At 46.2% G+C, this 24,945-nt stretch overlaps 1 protein-coding gene across 1 annotated transcript in view; it reads right to left on the bottom strand.

Annotated features, from left to right (window-relative positions):
- The window catches only part of TNFRSF21 (TNF receptor superfamily member 21), a 64,878-nt gene extending 40,411 nt beyond the window's left edge, over nucleotides 1-24,467 (bottom strand). Inside the window, exons 1-3 of the mRNA XM_067752746.1 lie at nucleotides 23,939-24,467; nucleotides 5,127-5,778; nucleotides 3,090-3,584 (exon numbers count right to left, since the gene is read on the bottom strand). Of these exons, the coding sequence (XP_067608847.1) occupies nucleotides 3,090-3,584; nucleotides 5,127-5,778; nucleotides 23,939-24,025 (1,234 nt within the window). The 5' untranslated portion in view covers nucleotides 24,026-24,467. The remainder of the gene's footprint in view (nucleotides 1-3,089; nucleotides 3,585-5,126; nucleotides 5,779-23,938) is intronic.
- Between the last annotated feature and the right edge of the window lie 478 nt (nucleotides 24,468-24,945).

Genomic DNA, 24,945 nt, shown 5'->3' with positions numbered 1-24,945 from the left:
CACTTCCATTCCTTCTACAAAATAGGATTGCTTCAAGGACACAGACATAGTAGTTTACAAGGTTACAGTGGCCATAAGAATGCCTAAGATCATGGTATTAAATTGCTTTCTGCTGCTGGACCAGATTTACTTCTACAACTCCCTGTGTTCTCAAGAATTCCGAAAACTGCACTGCAAGAGAGTTTAGAACTATAGCTGACCATAATCTAATCTATAAATCCAGCTACTAAAGCAATGGAGTCGTTTCTTTAATAAAGTGAGGGCTTCCCTGGTGGCGCAGTGGTTAAGAATCCGCCTGCCAATGCAGGGGACACGGGTTCGATCCCTGGTCCGGGAAGATCCCACGTGCCCTGAGGCACCTAAGCCCGTGCGCGCCACAGCTACTGAGCCTGTGGTCTAGAGCCCTCAAGCCACAACTACTGAGCCCGCGTGCTGCAAATACTAAAGCCTGTGTGCCTGGAGCCTGTGCTCTGCAACAGGAGAAGACACCACAGTGAGTAGCCCGCACACCGCAACGAAGAGTAGTCCTGGCTCGCCACAACTAGAGAAAGCCCGCGTGCAGCCACGAAGACTCACGCAGCCAGAAATAAAATAAATAAATAAATAAATTTATTAAAAAATAAAATGAATGATGAGAGGAGAGTTCCAAATATTTACATAATTAAGCACAATGTGAACATTGTTTTCTGCTAATTAGATATATTAGAACAAGTGTTCTGCCTGGCCACCTTAAAGGACAGTTTAATGAAATATAGGATCCTAGGCAGGACCCTATACCAGAGGAAAAAGTATGCTGTTTATCAAGGGCCTTACTGGGTCAACTGACAACTATGGAATATGGACAGCAAATTAAAATATTGCATCCATGTTACATTTCCTGAAGCCGAAAACTGTGCTGGTTTTTTAAGAGAATATCCTTATTGTTAGGAAATACATACTGAAGAATCTAGGCATAAATGGTCATAAAATGGTTCAGAAAAATTATTTTATGTCTGTATATAGGTGCATATACATGCTATATATTGTGTACTATGGAACATTATATAACATTATATATAACACAGATTATTCTACATGGCACATTTTATAATATAAAATTTATATTTTTATAGAAAGAGAGCAAATGATAATGCAAAAGGGCGAAATGTTAACAATAGGTCAATCTGGGCACAGGTATATAGATATTCTTTGTACTATTTTGGTAATTTTTCCATACGTTTGCGATTATATCCAAATAAAAATTTTTTATTAAAAAGGAGGAAGAATTGGAGCCTCCCTTGCCCAGATGGTTGCCTGCAAAGGGTTGTTTTATTCAAGTCTGTATAGGCTCATCCCAAGTCGGAGGTTCACCCCAGTCTGACTTTCACTTGGTTTGATCGTTCATATAAATTAGCAAAAAGAAGCAAAATGAGTTGTTCTTTTAAACTTTCTCTACATTTCTGATTACAAAAGTAGCATGTACTTATCATAGAAAATTTGGGGAAAAGACAGAAAACTAATAAAGAAGGAAAAAAATCCACATAAATCTCACCAAATCCCACCAAACTGGAAGAAACATCGTCATTTTGGCATATTTCCTTCAGTCTTTATTCCTAAATTTTAAGAGAACTAGGATAATATTCTATAAAGTGTGTAGTGGGGAGCTTTTTTTTTTCCCATTCTTTAACCTAGTATAAACATTTTCCTATGTCATGGGTAAAAAGTAAAAAACTTCATAATAAAATCTTCAGTGTCAACATAATATTCTACTATATAGATATGCCATAATTTACATAGCCATTTCCCTAAAACCAGCCCTTTGAGTATTTCCAGTTTTTATTTATTATAAATAATGCTGAATTAAAAGTTCAAGATCTTTGTGCTTAAATTTTTTTTTAAATATTTCTGGTTTATATCTTTATGATAGATTCACAAAAATAGAATTGCTGGGTCAAAGAGTATAAACATTTTTAAGACTCAATACAAAAGGCCAAACCACCTTTTAGGAAGTTAAGCTTACCCCTTTACCTTTTTTTTGTTTGTTTTTTGTTTGTTTGTTTTGCGGTACGTGGGCCTCTCACTGCTGTGGCCTCTCCCGTTGCGGAGCACAGGCTCCGGACGCGCAGGCTCAGCGGCCATGGCTCACGGGCCCAGCCGCTCCACGGCATGTGGGATCTTCCCGGACCAGGGCACGAACCCGCGTCCCCTGCATCGGCAGGCAGACTCTCAACCACTGTGCAACCAGGGAAGCCCACCCCTTTATCTTTAAGGAAAACGATCCCAAATGGGATTATCAAAACTTTGAGCTGAAATATCATTTAATATTAAAGAAATGGAAGTTACTGCCACAGTCTGAAAACTGTAGTCTTCAGATCACACTTAGCTGTTAGGACAAGTTCTATAAGCTATTTTTTGCCCTCAAAAGAGGAAGAAATGAAATATTCCAGCCTATATCCACACACACTGACAACTAGGAAAAAGATACAGGGCCCAGCCTCAGATGATAACCGATATACTAAGCTTTGAGTGTCTAAAACCCAAAAGACCTTTCGATCTTCCTGATAGAAATGCGATCCTAAAAATATAAGGGGGAAAAAGTACATGTGAGAAAAGTGATAGGAACCTAAAAGCAAGGCTCAAATTCAACAAGGCAAATTTAAGACAAGTTGTTTTTTTCCTCCCTCAATTTTCTGAGCAGTCCCCTGTGAAGACGCAAGGGCTCCAAAGTCAGGAGACATGGATTCAGTCCCATCTGTCCCGAACAAAAGACTCCCCTGGGTCAACGCAGCCAAACCTCTCTGAACTTGATTCCCTCACTTGTTAAATGATGAGGTTGAACAAAGTCCCTAAAGGTCACTCTCACGTCTCTGATGCCAAAACACTGTCCTCTAACTGTGCCATGGGGACAGGTGACAGAGGAGTTATTCTCTCTGAGCGTTATTATGTCGAATGCTGACCACCTCCTTTTTCGGAACACGACTGAGATCCAACAGCACTTGGTATTCAAAGGAGATTCCAGAAACGTTGCATTTCCCATTCCTTCCGCCCACAGGGACTAGGCAGGGAGAGGCGGGGGATCTGGAAGCAAGGGGGAAAGGTGGGAGGCTTACCGTGGCCATTGCAGTAGTAGACCCACTTCTCCCGGTTCTGGGTGGGGGCCATGGATTTCTTGAGCCCCGCCTTTTCCACAATGGTGCTGGGATCCTGCCGGGGCCCCTTCTTCAGCGTCCTCGAGCTTTTCCGGATGCTGCACACCACTATCACCACAAGCACCAGCAGCAGGAAAAGCACGATCATCCAAGGCAGATGCTCATTGATGTCAAAGTGCTTGTGTGGGTTCTGCCTGGGATGGCCCCTCTTGAGGCCTTTGATGGGCGTGCTGGACTTCTCGCCCCCGGTGGCCTCCATGGACGGCAGCAGCTTCAGGATGTGTCTGTGGTGGGGGCCTTGCTGGTGGTTGACTACCTGGAGGTTTGGGAGGGTCTTGTTCGTACCTTCCTCCCCCTTCGCTGAGCTTGTGTTCTCAGGGACTGTCCCTTCCTGGATGCCACTCGGCACCTTTGGTCTAACAGAGGCAGAAGAGTTGGATTCTGTTGAGTTCACGCCTAGAAAAAAGAGTAAGGAGGGGGGAAGAGCTTTTCTATATGTGGGGCTCTATACATTCCCTCCTCTTCCTAGACATCTCCAAACCAGGCCAGATAATCCAAGAAAAGACGACCTTTGGAGCTTAAGAATAAACGGCATTGTACATTTTCATAAGGACCCTGACAGCACCTTTATGGAGAAGGTGAAAACTCAGCTTAACAGCTAAACTCACTTCCTCATGTCAAAACCAAGGGCATCCTCAGGGATCCAGTGTCTGAGCTTCACAGCAGCTTCTGTGCTGCACATACTGAGTCAACCCTTAATTGTTTTGATTATTCAGAAAACTAGTTCCAATTGAATTCCTTTGTCCTTTAGTTTCGTTATTGCTACTCTCCCACCAGTTGGCTATTTCACGGTGCAGTGGTAAAGTGGAGACTATGACTAAAATAAAGAAAAGAGCTCGAACTCCAATCTAAGTCTGACTAGTGAAAGGTTCGGTGAGACAGGTCAGTGAGTAAAATCAGGGCAGGACTTGCTTAGTATGTGCTGGTGATAAGAGGAACAAGATTTGGGCAGGCAGCTCCGTGGACTGCTTTCGGAGAAGCTTCCACAAGCATTCTCTATTAAGGAGTGAAAGCCTGGGAATTCGAGTCCCAAGAGACAGGACCTGGCCTGAATCAACCCCTGAGGAAACCTGGGCAGGTCATGGGATCTCTCTGAGGTTGTTACTTCATTTCAACTGGCGGTTGTGAGAAGGCCCTCCTTATGGAGTCATCAGGAAGGTCAAACGTAACAACACGTGAGAGTCTGCTGGAAAGCACAGCTCACACTGGCTGTCATCTCATGAAAATTAAATTTAATCAAAAAGGACATGAAAATAAAAACAATGTTATTCTTGCCTGAGGTTCAAAATGAGTTCTGAGGAAAACTGGGATACACTTAATGGAGGACATAAAGTCCTTTGAAAAAAAGAAATTCTTTTCTAGATGTGAACGCTAGTTACCTTCAATGTGACACGGATGTGCTTGTTTCCTGAAGCTTCTGCCTTACTTTCCTTTTCTGGCCCACCTCAGATCCAACATTCATCCCTCCCTTCCAGATGTCATGGTATTTTTCTCCCCTCCTCCTTCTGACCTTCAGGCTGTGTCTCCCCAGCATTGACTGGGTGTTGGAAAACCTTTCATCTAGAAGGGACCTTAAAACAGCTAAATCACTCATTTATGGTGTCATACGATTGACAAGTTTGCAGCCAAGGCCTGGAGAAGTTCAGTGACTTCCATAAGGCCACACGCTGACCTCGTTTCTCTCAGTTTTTATTTTCTAGCTTGATGTCACCTAGTTCTCAGATACTTGCTCCCCCCAATAGATAACTTCTGAGTCTCAATATTTCTAACAGGTCCAAAGAAGCTAGACTTTAAATAGCCACAAAACGCAAGCCCTTTCTTCAAGGGGTGACTTTGGAATAGACCAGATGGAGAAAATATCCTGGGTCCAAGCCCATTCTCGGTACCTCCACGGGGCACAAAGCCTTCCTCACATACATAACTCATGAGTTAAGTTACCTTTGGGAACATAAGTGGAGGAAGGGACTTCGTGGGGTTCCATGTGCTCAGGGCGGGAAAGGCTGATGGTGCCAGGGGAAGGAGGGGTGGTGCTGGAGAGGGGCGGGAGCGTGCCACAGACGTTGTCTGCCTCCTTGGTCCCCAGCCTGATCACCACCAGGTTCTGACTCAGACAGTCTGTGTACGCTCTGCATCTCATCACACTGGAAGGCACATCAGAGAAGGTCCCCCGAGCACACTGCTTACACCGCACGTCCTCCATCTCCGTCCCCTTCTTCCGCACCCCCCAACCCACAGGGCACACCGTGTGGGGGGCGCAGGTAGCATTTGACTGGAACATGCCAGGTGGGCAAGTGCATTCTCGGTCAGTCAAGGCAGCACAAGGTAATTTCTCAATCATCGGCCGGGGGCACGGCTGACTACACTCGTGGCATTTCTCAATGCCGTTCTCGTGTCTGGTAAAGGTCCCCGTGGGGCAGCTGCTGCAGACACGCAGGCTTGTGTTGGTACAGTGCTCAGACACATAGGTTCCTGCCGGACACTTGTCGCAGGTAAGCACCTGGCCGGTGACACGGTCGACATGGTGGTATTTGCCAATGAGACTTGGGGCCTTCTGTTCCGGCTGAGCCCTGGTGGTACTGAGGAATCCAAGCTGAAAGAAGGAAAAAGCAGGTGGGGGGACAAAAACCAAGAAGGTGTTACACGGGAAGAGGAGGAGAAAGGATGGAAGAATCCCAACCCCACCATCATCATCATTCCCATGAAAGGTCTGACCCGTTCTGTACCCTTTTAACACTGCGGCTGCAACATAACAGAGAGAGAAACAGACTCCAGTTCCGTATGGGGGCCTGATCTCCTGGCTGTGAAGCTTTGGTTTTGTTGCCTGACCTTTGCCTCAGCTTCCTTTTCTTCCATCTGTAAAATGAAGTTGACAGTACCTCTCGAACTGATTGTAAAATCAATGGAGAATATGAATGTGAAAGCACTTTGGGACTCGCATTAAAAACGCTACACAGAAGTCAAAATCCTAATGCAAGAGGAAAATAACTTGCTGAATAGTGTCCTCCTTCTATGACCCAGAGGTTGCGTGGCCATTTCTTGATACCAGGACAAGTCAGCTGAGAAGCAGCGCGGCAAATATTTGAGCTGCTACTTCCCTAACAGGTGACCCGGTTGGAGTTGACCAGTAGACAAAGGTAAATGTTTTTTGTTTGTATTTTGTAAAACAGAGGCAGGCCCTTGGCATTCTTAACGAGCTTTAAATAACAGAATTAATGTTTTTAGATGCACATCCTGTTTGTTGAGCCTCTGAAGGCCACAGTCAACCTGCAGCCGCCTAGGAGCCCAAGCACAAAGCTTGGGGAGGAGGACAGTCAAGTTCAAAAACAGTATTTAAGGGACTTCCCTGGTGGCACAGTGGTTAAGAATCTGCCTGCCAATGCAGGGGACACGGGTTTGAGCCCTGGTCTGGGAAGAACCCACACGGCACGGAGCAACTAAGCCCATGTGCCACAACTACTGAGCCTGCGCGCCACAACTACTGAGCTCATGTGCTGCAACTACTGAAGCCCACACGCCTAGAGCCCGTGCTCCGCAACAAGAAAAGCCACTGCAATGAGAAGCCCATGTACTGCAACAAAGTGCAGCCCGCTTGCCACAACTAGGGAAAGCCCACACGTAGCAACAAAGACCCCATGCAGCCAAAAATAAATAAATTATTTTAAAAAAACCAAAACAAAACAGTATTTAAGAATGTTCCCTATAAAATGTAAAGACAAATTTAGATGATACCGAAAATCTGATGTTAGGGAAAACACCTGCATCGAGAGACACAGTCACTGAGAAAAGTTCAGGAGAACAGGAGCCAGAAAACCCGAAGCTGGCTCTCCCTGATCAAGATCCTTACTTCTCTCCTTGATACAGAGGCAGGGAAACTAAATCAGAGCTTCAGACAAAGACTCGGGCCTCAAACGCAGCATCAAAATTACCTGAGAAGTTTTTTAAAAGTCCACATCCCCAGCCCATCACCTGGTATCATGTGGATCTGCAGTGTGGCCAGGAATCTGTTTTGCTTTGGTTTGGTTTGCTTGTTAAGCTTTCCAAGTGATTCTCATCCCCAACTAAGTTTTAGACCCCCTGAACCACGACGGGCCTCCTGGGGCTCTAATCACCTATGATTCTGAGACAGCTCAGTCCCACGGTCAGAGCCCTTCCCTCTGCCTCTCACCCAACCTGGCACTTTTTACTGTTTTAATATTACTCTTTTTTCATGATTCTTTTTATAACAAAAATAAACATTCTTGTCACAATTTTAATAATTATGAAATAGAGTGAAATGTTTAAGTCTTTGCTCAAATCCACCCATTCCCCAGAGAAACGCACTGTTCATTCTGGTGTGCACCATTCCAGACCGTTTTCTGAGTATTTACACATAAAACACACATACATGCTTTCAGCTGGCCAGTTCAGCTACTTTGGGTTTGGGTTTGGTTTACGTATAGAAAGGGGACAGGCCACACCCACTATTCTGTGACTTGCTTTTGTTCACCTTCTAATACTGCATCACCGAAATCTTTCCCTGTCTGAACACATAGGTACTTCCTTCTCTATAACGGTCAAGCTCTCTTCAACAGTATGGCTATACCTTTGAACATGCGCGTGGTAAAGAAGAGAGATACTTCCTATTAAGGACACATAGACTGCTTCTCTGTCCATGTGTCAGTGTACGCATGTGTCTTTCTATAATCCGTATTCGCCTCCTTCCCTTCCCACACAACACCCCAGTTTCCCTCTTCTTTCCTTCTCATCCCAAACGACAGCTACAACTATGCTGCCCTCAGTCTTTCGAGAACCCCTTTCTTCAAGGACCAAAGAACTAGGAACCTCTCACTCCTTCCCCTCTTTATTACTATGAATTTACTAGATACGTATTTTCAGCCTACGAGAGCACCAGACCTGAAATACGAAGAATACCTGGGCAAAGATTTAGAGAACGGAGGACTTGTGTTCTTGTCCAGACTCTGCCTTAAGATCAACTGGACCCGGTTTTACATGCTTGTAAAATTATCAGGTTGGACTAGGTTGTATTCAACTCTAACCTCTTCAAGGTGTCTGTGATTGTTTATCAAGTTCCACCTTCTCTATGAAGCCTTTACAACCATTCCTAGACACCCAGATGCCAAGCCGATGAGCAAATTCTTCAACACATTTCCTGCTTCTTCTGTTCATCGTGCTGGTGCCTAACGAACATATTGCCTTGTAATGTTAGTTGACGGCTTCCTCAGTGTACATACTTATCTTCCCATAATGATTATAAGCAGCCCGAGGCCAGGGTCAACCACGTAGATTGCATTTCCTTCCTTGCTCAACCACCTGTGACGAAGATCATGGAAATGATAAACAACGTATCCTCTGAGCCAACGGTCAGCAAGCTACATGCCCCCTGTTCCTGTAAATGAGTGTTATGGGAACCTCGGCATTCATTCACGTACTGTCTATGGCTGCTTTCATGTTATTCACGGCAGAGTTGGAGAGTTGCAATAGAGACCATATGGCTGCAAACTTAAAGTATTTACTATCTGGCTCTTTACAGGAAAGAAAAAAAAAAAAAAAAGAAGAAGCCTGCCAATACCTGTGCTCAGCCATCAAAAGAAATGTCAAAAAATTCAGGGACCAGGAGCTCACTCACAGAAACACTCATACCTCCTCGGAGAGTCCAGCAGAGTATGGAGTTCGTGGCTTCCTTTCTTGACACCCATTGCAACGGACACGCCAAATCTGATCCTTCCACCTCCTGCTTAAAACTCTCAATGGCTCCCCACATGACTTACGATGGAATGCAAAACCTTTACCAGAGTTAGGGCTTACTTGGAAATGCCATCCCTGCCCTCCCCTCCCCAACTTAAAACTGGTCTCATATTCTCCCCTCATATACATTTTTTTAGGCTAATAAATGTTTTATTTTTTTAAATTTATTTTATTGAAATATAGTTGACTTACTATATTGTGTTGTGTTAATTTCTGCTGTCCAGCAAAGTGACTCAGTTATACACATATATACATCCTTTTCCATATTCTTTTCCAGTATGGTTTATCACAGGATATTGAATACAGTTCCCTGTGCTATGCAGTAAGACCTTGTTGTTTATCCATCCCCTCATCCCTGTTTTTCCTATACGACTACCTTTATTTTGTAGTTACACATTCATCTGCTTAGTGTTGTCTTCCCCTCTGGACCACAAGCTCCATGAGGATAAGAATAGACTCTGTTACATTCTGATGCTCTCCAAGTCCTTGAGGACAGTACCCAATGTGTGGTGTAACTGGCGAGGGTTTGTTGGCTAAATGAATGAATGGCTTTGCAGACCGTAAGTAATTAGAAGCATCAAAGTAGAAGGTGGGGATGGAAGAGGTTGCTGGGCGTGAGCACGGATATAAGGGCAAGTGAGAGAAAACCAAAATGCCTCCACCACGTAGCCATCATCACTCAAGAGATAAAGCAGGTTGGCACCTTTCGGCGGAAAGGCAGATAGTTTCGCCTCCAAAGCCCCTGAGGATATCACTCTGTTTTAACAGAACCAAAACTGGCTTATAAGAATTATGCTTTGTGTGGTGCTTAAGATGACAAGCAAATGTAACGAAGAATTTAAAATACCTCCCCTTCGTTTCATAAAAAGATTACACTAACTTGGTGCTTGGAATTATAAGCAGTGTAATGAGATTATTCTCCGCAAGTCACCTATGTCCCATCTTAGCTTCAACTTTAGTTATTTGAAAAATTTCATGTACTTAGGACACTTATTTCACCACCAATCATGGTTAAATGAGCAAATATCAGTGTACCACCCCAAACTGTACAGGATATGGGAGCACTGTAAATACTTATGAAGTGATTAAAAGGGAAAACCCAAGACAAAGCAAATTTCAAAGGAGGGAAGAGGTAGCTCTAAAACGACCAGCTATAAAGGCCTCCACACTCACCTTGGTGATACACATCACACCTGTCCTGTTATATCGCTTCTACTCTAGGGCACAGAGATGGACCCAAGAAGCACCAGCTGTGCTGATACATGTCAGAATACTGATGCCTATTTCTCTAACAATTCTTACCCCGTGACGTCGTCCTTCAAACAAATGGGGAAGAAATTCCACGCAGTTTATAAGTACAACGTGTTTATGTCATTCTTGTTCCCTATCAAATTCCAATCATTTTTCATGGAAAATGAGCAAACTCAAGACAGTGATAAACTTTTGTCTATTCGTAAGGGATCAGCAGGAAGACCACTTGTGAGTTTGCTATAGAAAATGGTTCAATGCTGCCTAAAACTAGTACATCAAAAGGAATCTCCGCTACTGTGGTTACGATAACAAGGAAAAGGGAACCAAGTTATTCCTGAGATGGTGACTATAAGACATACTAATAGATGCTCAAACAGCAAAAACCAGGCAGGGTAGAAACACCCCCAGAAGTTCTGACCATTTTATTTTCAGCATCACATTAAATTTGTAATCGCAAGACACTGACTGCTGGGAATTCTCTAGACTTGAAGAAAGAAAAAGAATGTACAAAGAGAAAGGCACCAGGGATAAAGCTTCTACAAAGCACGGACAGACCTGTTCTCAGTTGTGTTATATAAATGTGGTTGGCTCTGGCACTGTCTACTATCCTCTCTGATATAAAAAAGCCTTCTGTTGCTAGGGTAAAAGCAGGGACTGCTGTTAAAGCTGGCAGATCTAGAGAATGCTGAGGCTAGAATGTGCTGACAACAGGACCGGAAGGAGGCAAGCTCGGGGGACACAGGGGAAAAGGGAAAAAAATGGGCAAGACTGAACTAACCCGGATGCTGTCTTCCCTGGAACCTAAATGCAGAAGAGTGTGTACTCAGCCTTCAGGTCTTTGACCACAGAAACGCATCTCCCTCCATCCATCACGATGGCTAATTCTATAGGCTAAGACCCCACCTACGTGGAGAAGCCAACTTATAAATAAGACAGGTAAAGGTGTAGGGGAAACATGCCTCTGGCCTCACTAAGAATTTATAGAATCCTCATATAAACCAAGGCAAAACTAACACCACCAGCCAGGCCAGCAACTCCAGCCTGAAAGTATAAACAAAATCTAATTTAGCCTGAAGCATCTGAGCAAGCCCAGCTCTACCAGATCCTGATTTGGAGCTGGGGGTGGGCGGGGGAGGGAGGAAGGGGGAGGGTATGGAAGTGGTTTGACCTGTGTCTCCATTTCCTCATTAATATAATGGAGATAATAATAATACAATTAAATAATTTTAATAATAATGCAGTAAAAATAATACGTAGGATAACAATCCTAGGGTTGTTTTCACAATTGTTACCACACATAAAGCAGGTAGAACACGCAAGACCCAAGGAAGTTCTCCATGAATGTTAGTTATTTTAATCATCACTCCTTCTACTGTCATTTTACTCTAGTTTAGCTTCAGTCCCTTGGGATTAGACAACTTTTTAAAACACCTCAATTAAAACACAAATATCCAATAGAGAACAAACTAGTGGTTACCAGTGGAAAGAGGCAAGGGGGAGAAGCAATACGGGGATGGGGGAAAAAGGGTTCCTATGGGATTATATGAATACGAATCACGTGTATGAAACTTTTGAAAATTGTAAAGCACTACAGAATTTAAAGAAACTTTCATTCAATAAAAAAATAAATAATACCTGTTTTTTTACAACACTAACTAAAGAATAAATATGTAGCCTCCTTTTTATTAAAAAACTAAACAAAACACAGGAGTTCCGTGGAGGTCCAGTGGTTAGGACTACGTGCTTTCATTGCAGAGGGCACGGGTTCCATCATCCCTAGGTGGGGAACTAAGATCCCACAAGCCGTGAGGTGCGGCCAAAAAAAAAAAAAAAAAAAAAAAACACGAAAATATCCGATTCTTGATAAGTGTGTCAAAGACTCTAGATTAAAAAAAAAAACAAAAAACACTGTAATCCTAAAACACACGCTACTAGGCTAGGAGCCCACACAGAACAAAACATACAGACCGCATGGCAAAGAGGTAAAAGACAAGCAAGGACCAACTGGCGTTTCCAAACAGATTTAGAAGATAAACTTACTATACAGCAAATGAGAAAACACAGAGGAGAAAGGATGTGTTACTAGTCGGTACCCTGGAGACAAAGGGAAAAGAAGTTAAGTCAGAGGTTCCCGATTCTAGGGTCTACAACACCGGTGAACAAACTCCGGCTTTTACATTTTTAATAGTTGGGGAAAAAATATCAACAGAAGAATAAAATTTTGTGACACATGAAAAAAATCATTTGAAATTCAAATTTCGGTGTCCACAAATCAAGTTTTACTTGGAAGCCAGCCACACTCATTCCTCTGGGCATTGCCTAGGTCCGGCTTTCAAAGTACAGAGGCAGAGTTGAGTAGTTTCCACAGAGATCACAGGGTCTACATGGCCGAAAATACTATCTAGCTCTTTATAGATAAAGTTCACCAACCCCTGGTCTAAAAGTTTAGGAAATGCTCCTGACTGGCGCCCTGTCTTGCAGAGGCACAATTAATGGCAGCCTGATGATGGCCCCAGGAGGCCCAGAGGGAGGGCTGCAGAAAATGGTGAAACTTATTTGACCATGAAATCCTTTACTCACACTAGGAGTATGAACATTCTGCAGAACACACTGATGTAGGTCTCACCACCAACATGATGCTGAATTCCAGAAAGGTTAATAAACCCAACATTAAAAAGATCAAATATAAAATTTAAAGTAATAGCAATAGTTGATTTAGCCCATCTGTAAGGAGATCGATGTCTAGGAATAAAGACGCAGACGTAGAGAATGGACTTGAAGACACGGGGAGGGGAAAGGGTAAGCTGGGACGAAGTGAGAGAGTGGCATGGACATATATACACTACCAAATGTAAATAGATAGCTAGTGGGAAGCAGCCGCATAGCACAGGGAGATCAGCTCGGTGCTTTGTGACCACCTAGAGGGGTGGGATAGGGAGGGTGGGAGGGAGATGCAAGAGGGAGGAGATATGGGGATATATGTCTATGTGATTCACTTTGTTATAAAGCAGAAACTAACACACCATTGTAAAGCAATTATATTCCAATACAGATGTTAAAAAAAAAAGAGATCAATGTCTGACTATGAAAACAAAAATCAACAACAAAAAAGAAGATACTCTCAGACACAAAAGAAGATACACTCATTTTCTGATACTCTCAGAAAATAGGTTTAAGAAATTAACCGAGGGAAATCCCTGGCAGTCCAGTGGTTAGGACTCCACACTTTAAAGGCCGTGGCCCGGGTTCAATCCCTGGTCAGGGAACTAAGATCCTGCAAGCCACACGGCACGGCTGAAAAAAAGAAAAAGAAAGAAAAAGAAAAAAAAACATTAACAGAAATGTTTGCATTACGAAATATAAAAACATTAAAAGTAGACTGGAAAAATATATGCCACATATAGCTAATAAAAGCTTACAACTAAAAATGTAAAGAATTAATGCAAAGGAGGTTAACACAAATTCCACTCAATAGTTGAGACAGAAACATTACAAGGGAAATTATCCCATGGATAAATTGATGATATCCCTAGCAACTACTGAAATGTAAATCTGCACAACCAAGGACCTTTACATGCCTATATTAAAGCAGTATAAATAAATTAAAATGAGAAACTTCAACGTTGGCAGGCTTGTGGGGTAGAAGGTACATTTATAGGTTGCTGGTGATGTTCTTAATGAATGTAGTCTTTCTAAAGACAATCTGGCAACATGCAGCACGAGCCATAAAATGGTTCATTCATTTCCTGCGACCCCGCAATTCCACTTTGGGGAATACACTTCAAATGCACCTCACTTTTGGGAACAACCCAAAAGGGAAAAGAGCAGCTCGTCTGTACAGAGACAACTCTATTACTGCTGCTCGCTTGCAGTAGGAAAACAATGACAATAACCTAAGTGTCCAACAACAGGGGGATGACTCAACAAACGGCCAACCAGAGAAGAGGTGGACTTAAAAACTGGCGGGCATGAAGACTGCACTGACACAAATCACAGCACCTCAAACTCACATCCAAACTTTGGGTGCCCCAATCCCACCCACTCCTTCCCCAGCCTCCCCTTCAAAGGAATCAGACCATCAAAGACTAAATTCAAGAAGCAGAGAGTCATGGGATTTCCCTGGCGGTCCAGTGGTTAGGATTCCGAGCTTCCACTGCAGGGGGCATAGTTTCAACACTTGTGCCCCCCAGGGAACTAAGATCCCACAAGCCACACGGTGCCAGGGAGCCAGCCTTGATGACTGCTTTCTTTTCACCGCACCTGCCCGCTCGTATTTCACCATCAGGAAACTCTCTTCAAACTCTTGCAGATCTAACTGGTAGCCCCCCATGTTCACTGCCACTGCCCCAGAACCATCATCTTTCCCCTGAACTATGGCAAAAGGTTCCAACTGGCCTCCTGCATCTACGTTTCTCCTTTCCAACCCATTTTCCACAGAACTGCCACGGTGATCTATTAAAAAAAAAAAATCTAATTAAAGCCATATTATAACCCTGCTTCCCACTGTACTCTGAGTGATATCCTGACATATTCGTATCTTTAAAGATCTTGTACAGTCTGGCCTCTGCCCACCTCTTCAACCTCAGTCCATGCTCCCTCTGCCTCTATTTGCTGAGCACCAACCACAATGGCCTTCTTTCCAGTCTCTGAACATGTGGGCCCTTTCCTACCTCTGGGCCCTTCCACGTGCTGTTCCCTCTTACTGGAATATTCACCCTTCTGCTCTTTCAGAAGATTAGTCTTTAAATATCAACACTTCTGTCTTCCCTGATAAACTATAAACTTCAAGAGGGAGGACCCATTAATAGCCTTTTACCATCACATACCCAGAGTCTAGCAATGCCTGATGTTTAACAGATGCACCATAAATATTTATTAAATGAGTGAAAAATATGTCCCTGTAAGATCACAGAAAAATAGCTACAGAAAGAAACGCAGAGCACAAGCACGTACATATTAGTTTTAACCGTACAGGAATGGTTGTGTAACATCCAAGAATAAGAATGAATTGGGAAGGGGCTTCCCTGGCGGTCCAGTGGTTAGGACTCCGTACTTTCACTGCCAAGGGACCGGGTTCAATCCCGGGCCCAGGTTCAATCCCTGGTCACAGAACTTAGATCCCACAAGCGGTGCAACGTGGCTAAAAAAAAAATAATAATAAATAAATAAAATGTTCCTTGTTAGTAACTCAAATACCCTTGAGATGTAGCTCAAAGTATTGAGAGATAGATCAAGCTCTCACTACCCTCTAACTTGTCTAGAATGAATGAACAGTTAGTTTACAGCAAAATCCTTCTGGAATTCATTCAACAATCATTTATTGCTTAACTACTATGTGTCAGGGCATTGAGCCAGAAACACAAAGATGAATAGCACATTGTCTGTTGTCAGTAAGAAGCTGAAATGGAGTAACGCTGGCCCTGAGCATCCCACATGGGGAGGGAAGCATACCCAGATCTTGTCCGATTTCGTATTTCTCCTGGACCAGGTACACAAGATTTCAACCAAAGAGAGAAGAGCCATGGACGTCCAGAAGTAAAGGAAGAGCAAGGAGTGACTAACGCCCAGTTAGATTATTCTGGGAACCTGTCACCATTTGCCTTTGAGTACTTTTCCCCCTTCCCATCCTCTTGCCTCTATTAACCCTGGTTATGCTGAAGTGGCCATACCTAAGTTGATATCAGATTATGGTCTTGTCTCTAAAGGATTCTTTGGGAAACCAGAATGCCAATCTCTTTCCTGGAACCAGTGATAACATTTCTTCTCCCCTTATGCCTTTCTTTAGTCTACTCAGCACCTACAATCTATGAAAACCTTGCTTAGGAGAGCGCTACAAGTGTGATAAGCCAAACACAAACACATCACCTACAAGACCACGCAAATCATGGAGCCCAACCAGTTTCTAAGAGACCTGAAATGAAAAGTTAACAAAGAAAATACTAATAACAGATGAGGCAAACCCATGCACTGATCCTATACAAATACTCAGGCTGGCAGCAAAGAAAAAAGCCCAAGAGGTCCTCAAGTTCTCAGGATGAGTTGAAACTGCCATGCTAAGCAGAACCCGTGTCATACTGTTACTCACTAAGCAAATATTTTTCAAAATGACCCAAGGAGCAGGAAAGCAAAGCGTCTATTCCCTATTTATAACATTTCAATGTGCAGGAGTATCCTTCCATCTTAACCATAGCACCATTCCTTGTCAGAATCACACCATAGGAAAATGCTTGCCAATGGCTCCATGCCCTCCCCTTTCAATACACACACACACAGGTTGCTTTTACTTTGTAATCAGCCCTTTGGGCTAAACGTCCAAATGCCATCGTGGAGCAGAAATGCTCACCCAGTGGAAAGAGAATGTTCGACTCTCAGGTAAAAGCATTCCTTTAACGGGAAACAAAATTCCAGTCAATTAAGGTTACTTGTGCCCTACCCACATCTTGGCAGAAAGAGCAGTGTGTAGGAAGCCAGGTCGGCCTAGATCTGAACTCTCTCTCTGGCAGTTGACAACTGCTTGACCATAACTTCTCCTAAGCCTCATTTCCTACAAAATGGGACTAATGCTACTACCTCATGGACTTCAAGGTTTTATTGAGATCATTTGTAGAAGGTATTCAACACAATGTCAATGGTAACATGCTCGATAAATAGAAGCTTAACGATACCAACATCGATGATTCATATTAAGAGCCATTACTATTCCTTCCCTCTGGGCTGTCAGGGCCAAAGGCCTCTTAAAGCCATCACTGCTCATTGGATTCCAGAACCCATGAACTCACTCCTTTCCTTTCTCCTAAATCCATTCAACTCAGGCTCCTTCTCCCAAAACAGACTAGCAAATGGCTCCAAGAACTAGAGCCACCAAGCAGTCCTGGTGGCCAAAGAGCAAACGGAAAATTATATCGGGACTTCCCTGGTGGTGCAGCGGCTAAGAATCCGCCTGTCAATGCAGGGGACACAGGTTTGAGCCCTGGTCCGGGAAAATCCCACATGCCTCGGAGCAACTAAGCCTGTGCGCCACAACTACTGAGCCTACGCTCCAGAGTCCGTGAGCCACAACTACTGAGCCCACGTGCCACAACTACTGAAGCCCATGTGCCTAGAGCCTGTACTTCGCAAGAAGAGAAGCCACCGCAATGAGAAGCCCGCGTGCTGCAACGAAAAGTAGCCCCCACTCGCCACAACTAGAGAAAGCCCACACACAGCAACGAAGACCCAACGCAGCCAAAAATAAATAAATAAAATAAAATTAAAAAAAATTATATCAAGATAAGCTCACGAGCCTTGCTGTGACTTCGTTTATGAAGCCTCCTCTTTTTTATTTTTAGTTTTTTAACTTTTTGGCCACGCCATGTGGCACGCAGGATCTTAGTTCCCTGACCAGGGATCAAACCCCTGCCCCCCTGCAATGCAAGTGCAGAGTCTTAACCACTGGACCACCAGGGAAGTCCCAGAAGCCCCGTCTTTTTTAAATTTGGTTTTGTTTTTTTTCGTTTAGAATGAAGCCTTGGGGCTTCCCTGGTGGCGCAGTGGTTGAGAATCTGCCTGCCAATGCAGGGAACACGGGTTCGAGCCCTAGTCTGGGAGGATCCCACATGCTGCAGAGCAACTGGGCCCGTGAGCCACAACTACTGAGCCTGCGCGTCTGGAGCCTGTGCTCCACAACAAGAGAGGCCGCGATAGTGAGAGGCCCGCGCACTGCGATGAAGAGTGGCCCCCGCTCGCCATGAGAAGATGGGGCTATAGCACGCTGCCCCGACTCCCCACCCATGCCCCGCCCAGTCCCACCCCTACTTGAGGACCCCCTGAGCGCAACTTTCCCACCACTGCAAGCATCCATCATCTCCAAGGCCAGGGTGCTAACATGTGGAAAAACTCCAGAGAGCCAGAAGCCAGGAGAACGGACCGTTCCTGGAGGCCTTCAGCAGCTCTTACGAAGCGTGAGGTCACCACTGCTTTCAAGCAACGGCCTAAACGTCCGTGAGCGCCAGGTTTCTACAGCTCTCGTGAGCGTTCAGCAGACACTTAAACATCTGCCAGGTTCCTCCCTACTTATAATCTCTGCCTGGCTCCTCTCCTCTTGGACTCAGGCTGGAAATGGGAGGTGGTAGAGTAGCCAGGTGGCAGCACACAAGCCGATTTAGGATGCCTGTTTACTTTTTGGTATTTGACAAATACAAACACTGGGGCTAGGCCAGTATTTATTCACGACCTCACCCCGCCCCTAAAGAATCGAGGCTCAGCAGCTGCTATCCCAGCAACAGTCATGCCCAGGGTCCCGCTACCGCTAAACGGGGATTCAATTTGGGGACCAGGTTAACTCCTATCACGGCTTCCGTTTTCATTCTGTCAGACATAGCTGCGCCTCATGTTCCAGACTGCATCACTCCAAATGGTCGTCGGGCACACGCCCAAGGGCGATGAGAGGCTCTTGTCACCGAAGAGAAGCACCTGAGTTTTCCAGGAAGTTGCCGGGAGACCTGGCATCACCAGAGTCTGCCAGGCCTGCTTGGGGGAAGAGGGCCAGCAGAGCGAGTGCTTACCGGAAAAAAAAGCATGGCAGTTGACAGAAAGAAAAGTCACTCAATGCACACTGGCCCCTGAATGATCTGATGATGCAGCTGGCCATTTCCCATCACTCTCTCTCTCTCTCACACACACACACACACACACACACACACACACTAAAGTCTACTTGAGCCAATTATAGTTTGAATGCTTTATAAAGGGTCGGCTGAGTACAAAACCCATTTGCAACTTCTCTATGGAATCTCCGAAGAGACGTTACCTCTCATCCTCACAGATGGAGTCACGTGTAAGGTGAAATGTGATGTCTTCTGATCTACAAGCAGACTGAGCCCACGCACACTCACCCCATCCACCTGGAGAAAGGGGCCTTCTGCAAACAGTGCTGGAAAAGACAGCATTAACTGTGCTAACCACATCCAGCTTGAAAGACTCTGTTCAAATTTAGCCACACGAAAATATGTAATCTAGCCGGTTGGTGGACCTATGCCGATATAGTCCCAGGTACTTCCTCAACTTAAGGTAGCATGCATTCCATGACAAGGAATCGTTTTCTTGCTGATTTGGTGCGCCTGTGTGTTTTCTTTACACGGTAGGTTTGTTTATTTGTTTCGGACTGGGCCTGAGACAGATTCAGCCATATGCCTTTAGAAACAGTTGAGATGAGAATTCAGATGAGAAAGCTCGATCCCATTCTATAAATTTTGACAACAGGGATGGGAGATTCCCGGGGTACATGAGAAACCCTGCCTTCCGGGACAGGTCTGCATTCCCTACTCTTCTGAGTCATAAGTCACTTTCCCTACCAAGGCTACTAGATATCATTCTGAGAGTAGGAAGACGTTTCTTCTTCTGACTTTCAGACTAAAAGCCAAAATTATTTCAAGTAGTTTAAAGATGTTAACATCTATCCCATTTTGTGTATTATTTTGAGTACATTCATCCACTGATTCTTTCTGAACGCGTGAAACCCAACCAGCACTATTGATAGCCACGTACATTTATACACCAAACGTACTATCAAATTATCAAATTAACTTTGATAAGCAAAGGTCAGGAGATGGCATTAAGCTAGACATCTAGTCTCAAAGACACTGACAAACACCATACTTGGGACTTTCTAGACTAGCACAGCTGAAGGATCTTACAGCAACTGTCCTATCTGGAATTCATAATCTGTGCAGATGAGTGGTTTCTAAAATTTCAGACCTCATTTCCTTATCAATTACAGCTCCCTTCTTCTGACTGTCCCACTGCCAATATTCTATCTGTCCAGTCAAAGCAACTCCCTGAGGGCAAGAGACACCTTTGAGTGTGTTGTGTCATGCTGGGCAAGCCCTTCTAGGGCATTCCTTAACTCCGGCACAAACCTTAAGGTCTCATTTATCTGCTCTTCAGACTTTTGGCCTGAAACACGCAATATTGTTTTTTGGGGTTTTTAAAAATATATTTTATTTATTTATTTTTGGCTGCATTGGGTCTTCGTTGCTGTGCGCGGCTCTCTCCAGCTGCGGCGAGCAGGGGCCACTCTTCGCTGAGGTGCGGGGGCCCCTCATTGCGGTGGCCTCTCCTATTGCGGAGCATGGGCTCCAGGCGTGTGGGCTTCAACAGGGAAGCCCTGAAACACGCAATATTTTGCCTTTCAGTGTGTGGTTCACTTTCCAATATCACACAGACATCTCAACGCATCAGAAACAGGGGCTTTCGGACTTCCCTGGTGGCGCAGTGGTTAAGAATCCGCCTGCCAATGCCGGGGACACGGGTTCGAGCCCTGCTCCAGGAAGATCTCACATGCCACGGAGCAACTAAACCCATGCGCCACAACTACTGAGCCTGTGCTCTAGAGCCCACAAGCCACAACTACTGAAGCCCGCGAGGCTAGAGCCCGTGCTCCACAACAAGAGAAGCCTGAACACTGCAACAAAGAGTAGCCCCCACTCGCCGCAACTAGAGAAAGCCCACGCACAGCAACAAAGACCCAACGCAGCCAAAAATAAACACATTAATTAATTAATTAAAAACAAAAAAGAAACAGGGACTTCCCTGGCGGTCCAGTGGTTAAGACTCCGTGCTTCCACTGCACAGGGCGTGGGTTCAATCCCTGGCCAGGGAACTAAGATCCCACAAGCCACGTGGTGTGGCCAAAAAAAAAAACAACAACAAAAATAAACGCATCAGAGACAGAAGTGCAAGCAGCGAAAACACTTTCCTCCAAAGGCACTGGTGTAATTCTCATCAACGTCCTGCAACAGACCAAACCACCAGCCTCAACTCTCCCCCAGTGAGCCTTCTCTCCTGTTACATTTCATTATCGGGCAATTTGGAGTTGTGAAACCTGCAGAGTGGCACAGGAGGGAGGCATGAAGTGGGAGAGGGAGTCAGGCTGTCCTCGGTCCCAGCTCCAGTGCCATCATCCCTTGGGAGCTGGGTGGCCCAGGACAATCAATGAAGTTTTTGCAGCCTCCATTTTCCCAACTGTAAAATGGAAATCATCCCACCTGCTTCAGAGATGTTGGGAGTAAGAGAGATACTCTCTATAAAGCACCTGACACATACAATAATAATAGTCATATTATATGTTATATGTATATATATTATATAAAGATTTTTTAAAGCTTATAGTAAGTTCTCTTTCAGTTAGCCTGTCATCACACGAAAGAAATTGTCAAAAATCATGACAACAACAAACACTGTCACCCAAAAAAGGAGATATTTGAAAGAAGAAGAGTGATGGAAAGCCATAATAAAAAAACATTTTATTGGGTTTATTATTTTTGAAGCTAACGGCAACGAATGGGTAGGGCATTATCTCCCCACTGGCCCCGGCAGTGTTCTGAGCGTGCTTCCGTGTCTACCTGAGCTCCAGTACCTGGAGTCTGCCATTTTCACATGGCCAAGAATCCCAGTGGGATAAAGAATCCTTATAACGATGTCATGGGGTCATCTTTTTTTTTTTTTTTGGCCGTGACTTGCAGCATGCAAGATCTTAGTTCCCTGACCAGGGATTGAACCCGTGCCCCCTGTACTGGGAGCGTGGAGTCTTAACCACTAGACAGCCAGGGAAGTCCCATGAGATCATCATTTTATACAGTAACAATGCCTGGGCTGAGGACTGGAGCTTGCAGAGCGGGAATAGGAAAAATAAAAGACATTGCCTCCCCACCCTGGTGACCCCTGGTCCACCCTCTCAATTTCCCTTCAGGACAAAGGGGTCAACTCTAGGCCATTCCGTGAACTGAAGTGGAACCTTTCTTATCATAATTAGCAGAAGAATAAGGACTCATTTTAGTTAATATCTTGAGATTGCTTCTAAACATGACTATAAATTTCTTTTTTTTTTTTTTTTTAAAGACAGCCAAACTTACATTCTCAAGTCTTCAGTTGCAAATTCAGTGCACAATTTTTAGGTCAACTGGACTTAATGATTTCGGAAAAGGAGCTGGGCTCTTTCTCCGGAGGTTAAAGCAAGCTGCACTTGGATTACGTTCTGACCTTACTTTAAGCATCTCATGCAGAAATGGAAAGTCAATGAAATACTGCACTGACTTAAGACTTAACCCAGAGATGGGCTCTATGGGGAGCTTAATGATCAGATGTGTTGGAGGGATCGGACAGGCATGTAGTGGGGTGGCACACAGTGGGGCACAGTAGTAGATCTAGGCTGACCAGGAGGCAGCTGAAGGATGGACCTACTTCATCTTAGGATCAATGTTCCCTGGGCCTTAGATGGGCTTTTCTCCACACCAAGACTGTCCAATCCAGGTTCCCTGCTTTAAGAGACCTTCCCCCTCTACCGCTCATCACCCACCACCCTTGAGTCAACGATAAAAATCTTGACTTTGCCATTTCTATAAAATGGGCAGAAAAGGGTCTTTGAAGGAAGACTGGGACTTGCCTCATTATAAATGCTAACAGCACCGAACTTTTCTTTAGTCTCTCTCTTCCCCTTTAAAACACACCCTCACACAGGGAACCAGAGTGTCTGTAGGATGAATTCCCAGGCCATAGCAACTGCAATGCCCTGGGATCTAAGAGATCTTGGCTGGCCAGGCATTAAGCCCTTTGCGAGAAGGAGACAGCAAGCCTGCCTTTCCCTGACACAGCCCTGCCATGAAAATAGGCTCTTGTTTTTTGTTTTTGTTCGGCCTTTAGCTAAGAATCTCCATCCTCCTTGAGGAGACAAAAAGATATGCACGGGAAGCTTGTGGTGGCTCGGGCTTGATCTTAAGTCAACTTTCTTCCCCCTAACTCATCCCATTCCCCCCAACATTTGCAAAGAAGGGGAAGGGTTCTGGGGAAGTTGGGGATAAGTTTTGGGTCAAAGGTGCTTTCAGGCTCTGACCAGATAAGTGACAGAAGGACTACCTACAGAGCACGCCCTGGAGCTGAATGCAGACCGAGTGCCCAAGGAGGAAGCTGCCTCACCCTGCAGGCTCACCTGCCCGGCCACAGGTAAGCGAGCGATAGGAAAGACTGGAGAAAATTCAGCTTCCTTTATGGAGAGCTCTCTCCCCCTCCCCCCACTCAAGTGCCAACGCGCTGGCTGCCTGGCTGCGAGCCGGCGCTTTGGAGGCGCCTCAGAGCGGGTCTCAGGGTTCTTCTTTGGGCGTGCAGAAACCGGGACCCACCCAGCCAAAGCGGAGAGATGGGGGGAGGGGGCGAGGCGCCCGCGCCGAACACTAGGCGCGGATGCACGCGGCGGTCTTGGGAGCCGGCGCGCACAGGTCCCGCGCTCTCCCACTGCGGTAGCATCCCGACATGACACTGCAGCTGCAACAAAGCGGCGGCCGCCGCCAGCCTCGGCGCCCACCCCGCGGCCCCAGCCCCACTCCACGCGGCGGGGGCAGCGGCCGGTGGCCGTGGGGGTGCGTGGAGGGGGTGGAGGCCCCCGGAGGGGCCGAGGAGGGGGAGAAGCCCTGAAATGCGCAGGAAGACCGGTGGACACCTCCCGCACCTCGCCCGGCGCAGCCAGACTGCAAGGAAAACAATTCGCCTTCATTCCGGAGTCCCGGCTGAGCCCTACGGCTCCCCCAAATGACCCGGTCCGAGTCCTCCGCTGTGTTGCCTTCCCTCGGTCGCAAACCTCCCGACCCAGCCGGCCGGACCCCAGCCCCCCGCAGCCCCGGCCCGAGGACCCGCCCGGCTCCCGGAGCGCGGTGCCTTCTGCTCCCACGCGGCCGCCGCCCCCGGCTCCCCCCCCCCCGCCCCCAGCAACCCCGAGCTCTCACCAGGAAAAGGCAGCCCGCGATCATCGTGGCTCCGGCGATGCGGCTGCAGGAGGCCGGGGCGGTGCTGCTGCTCGCGGAGATCCCCATGGCTGAGCCCGGGGCTCGCAGGGCGCCCGGGGCGCGTGGCCCCCCGGCAGCTGGAATCAGCGGCTGCTTCTGCCCAGCGCCGCATCCACCGCCGCCTCCCGAGCCGGGAGCCCATCTACCTCCAACACTCCATGTGCACTGCGGCAGCCGGACAGCCCGACAGAGGAGGGAGGCGGCGAGCGAGGCTCCGGGGGCGCTCAGCACCTGCCCAGCTGCGCGGCTGCCCGGGCGGGGAGAAGCAGCCGCGGCTGCAACCCGCGCCTCCCCGTGCTCTCCTCCGACAGCGGCTGCGGAGAACCAGGGAGGAGGGCTGGGCGCGAGAGAGCGAAGGAACAACTTCCCATAGCGAAGCCTCCAGCCGCTGCCAACCACCCTCCTCCGCTGCCCAGACCGGCCGGCGAGGGAATGAGTCGGGTGGCCGCCGGGCGCGGGGACACACGTGGTGGTGCTGAAGGGGCGGGGAATCGGCCCTTTGTGATGTCACCGCGAAGGAGGCCGGCTCTTTGTGCGATCAGAAGTGGGAAGGCGGTCCAGGAGGAGCGCGGAGGGAGAAGTTGCCGCCTGGCGTTCGCCGAAGAAATTGCAGCTGCTTATTGACCCAGGGAAAACTTTGCGAAGGTATGCACACCCTTGACCCCAATTTATTTCCTTTTTCTAAGATGATTCTCAGTAAATTATTTCCTGTGACAGACGCCTTTCTATTGCTTCTGGCTCAATGATTAAGGACAGCAAACGACCATAAAGCATTAGATCAACTGTATGCCATAAAGAGACCAGCAACTTGGTTCTCAAACGTAGCTGCGCTTTAGAATCAGCTGGAGAGTTTAAAACATACGCGTTGATGCCTGGTCCTACCCCAGAGATTCTGCTTTACTTGGAACAGGATGTGGCCTGGGCATTGGGAATTTTTTCAGTTCTCC

The sequence above is a fragment of the Pseudorca crassidens genome, chromosome 10 (assembly GCF_039906515.1).
Source record: "Pseudorca crassidens isolate mPseCra1 chromosome 10, mPseCra1.hap1, whole genome shotgun sequence".
Classification (NCBI taxonomy): Eukaryota; Metazoa; Chordata; class Mammalia; order Artiodactyla; family Delphinidae; genus Pseudorca; species Pseudorca crassidens.
Note: the sequence above shows the minus strand (reverse complement) of the source record. Positions and strands in the feature narration are given on the sequence as shown.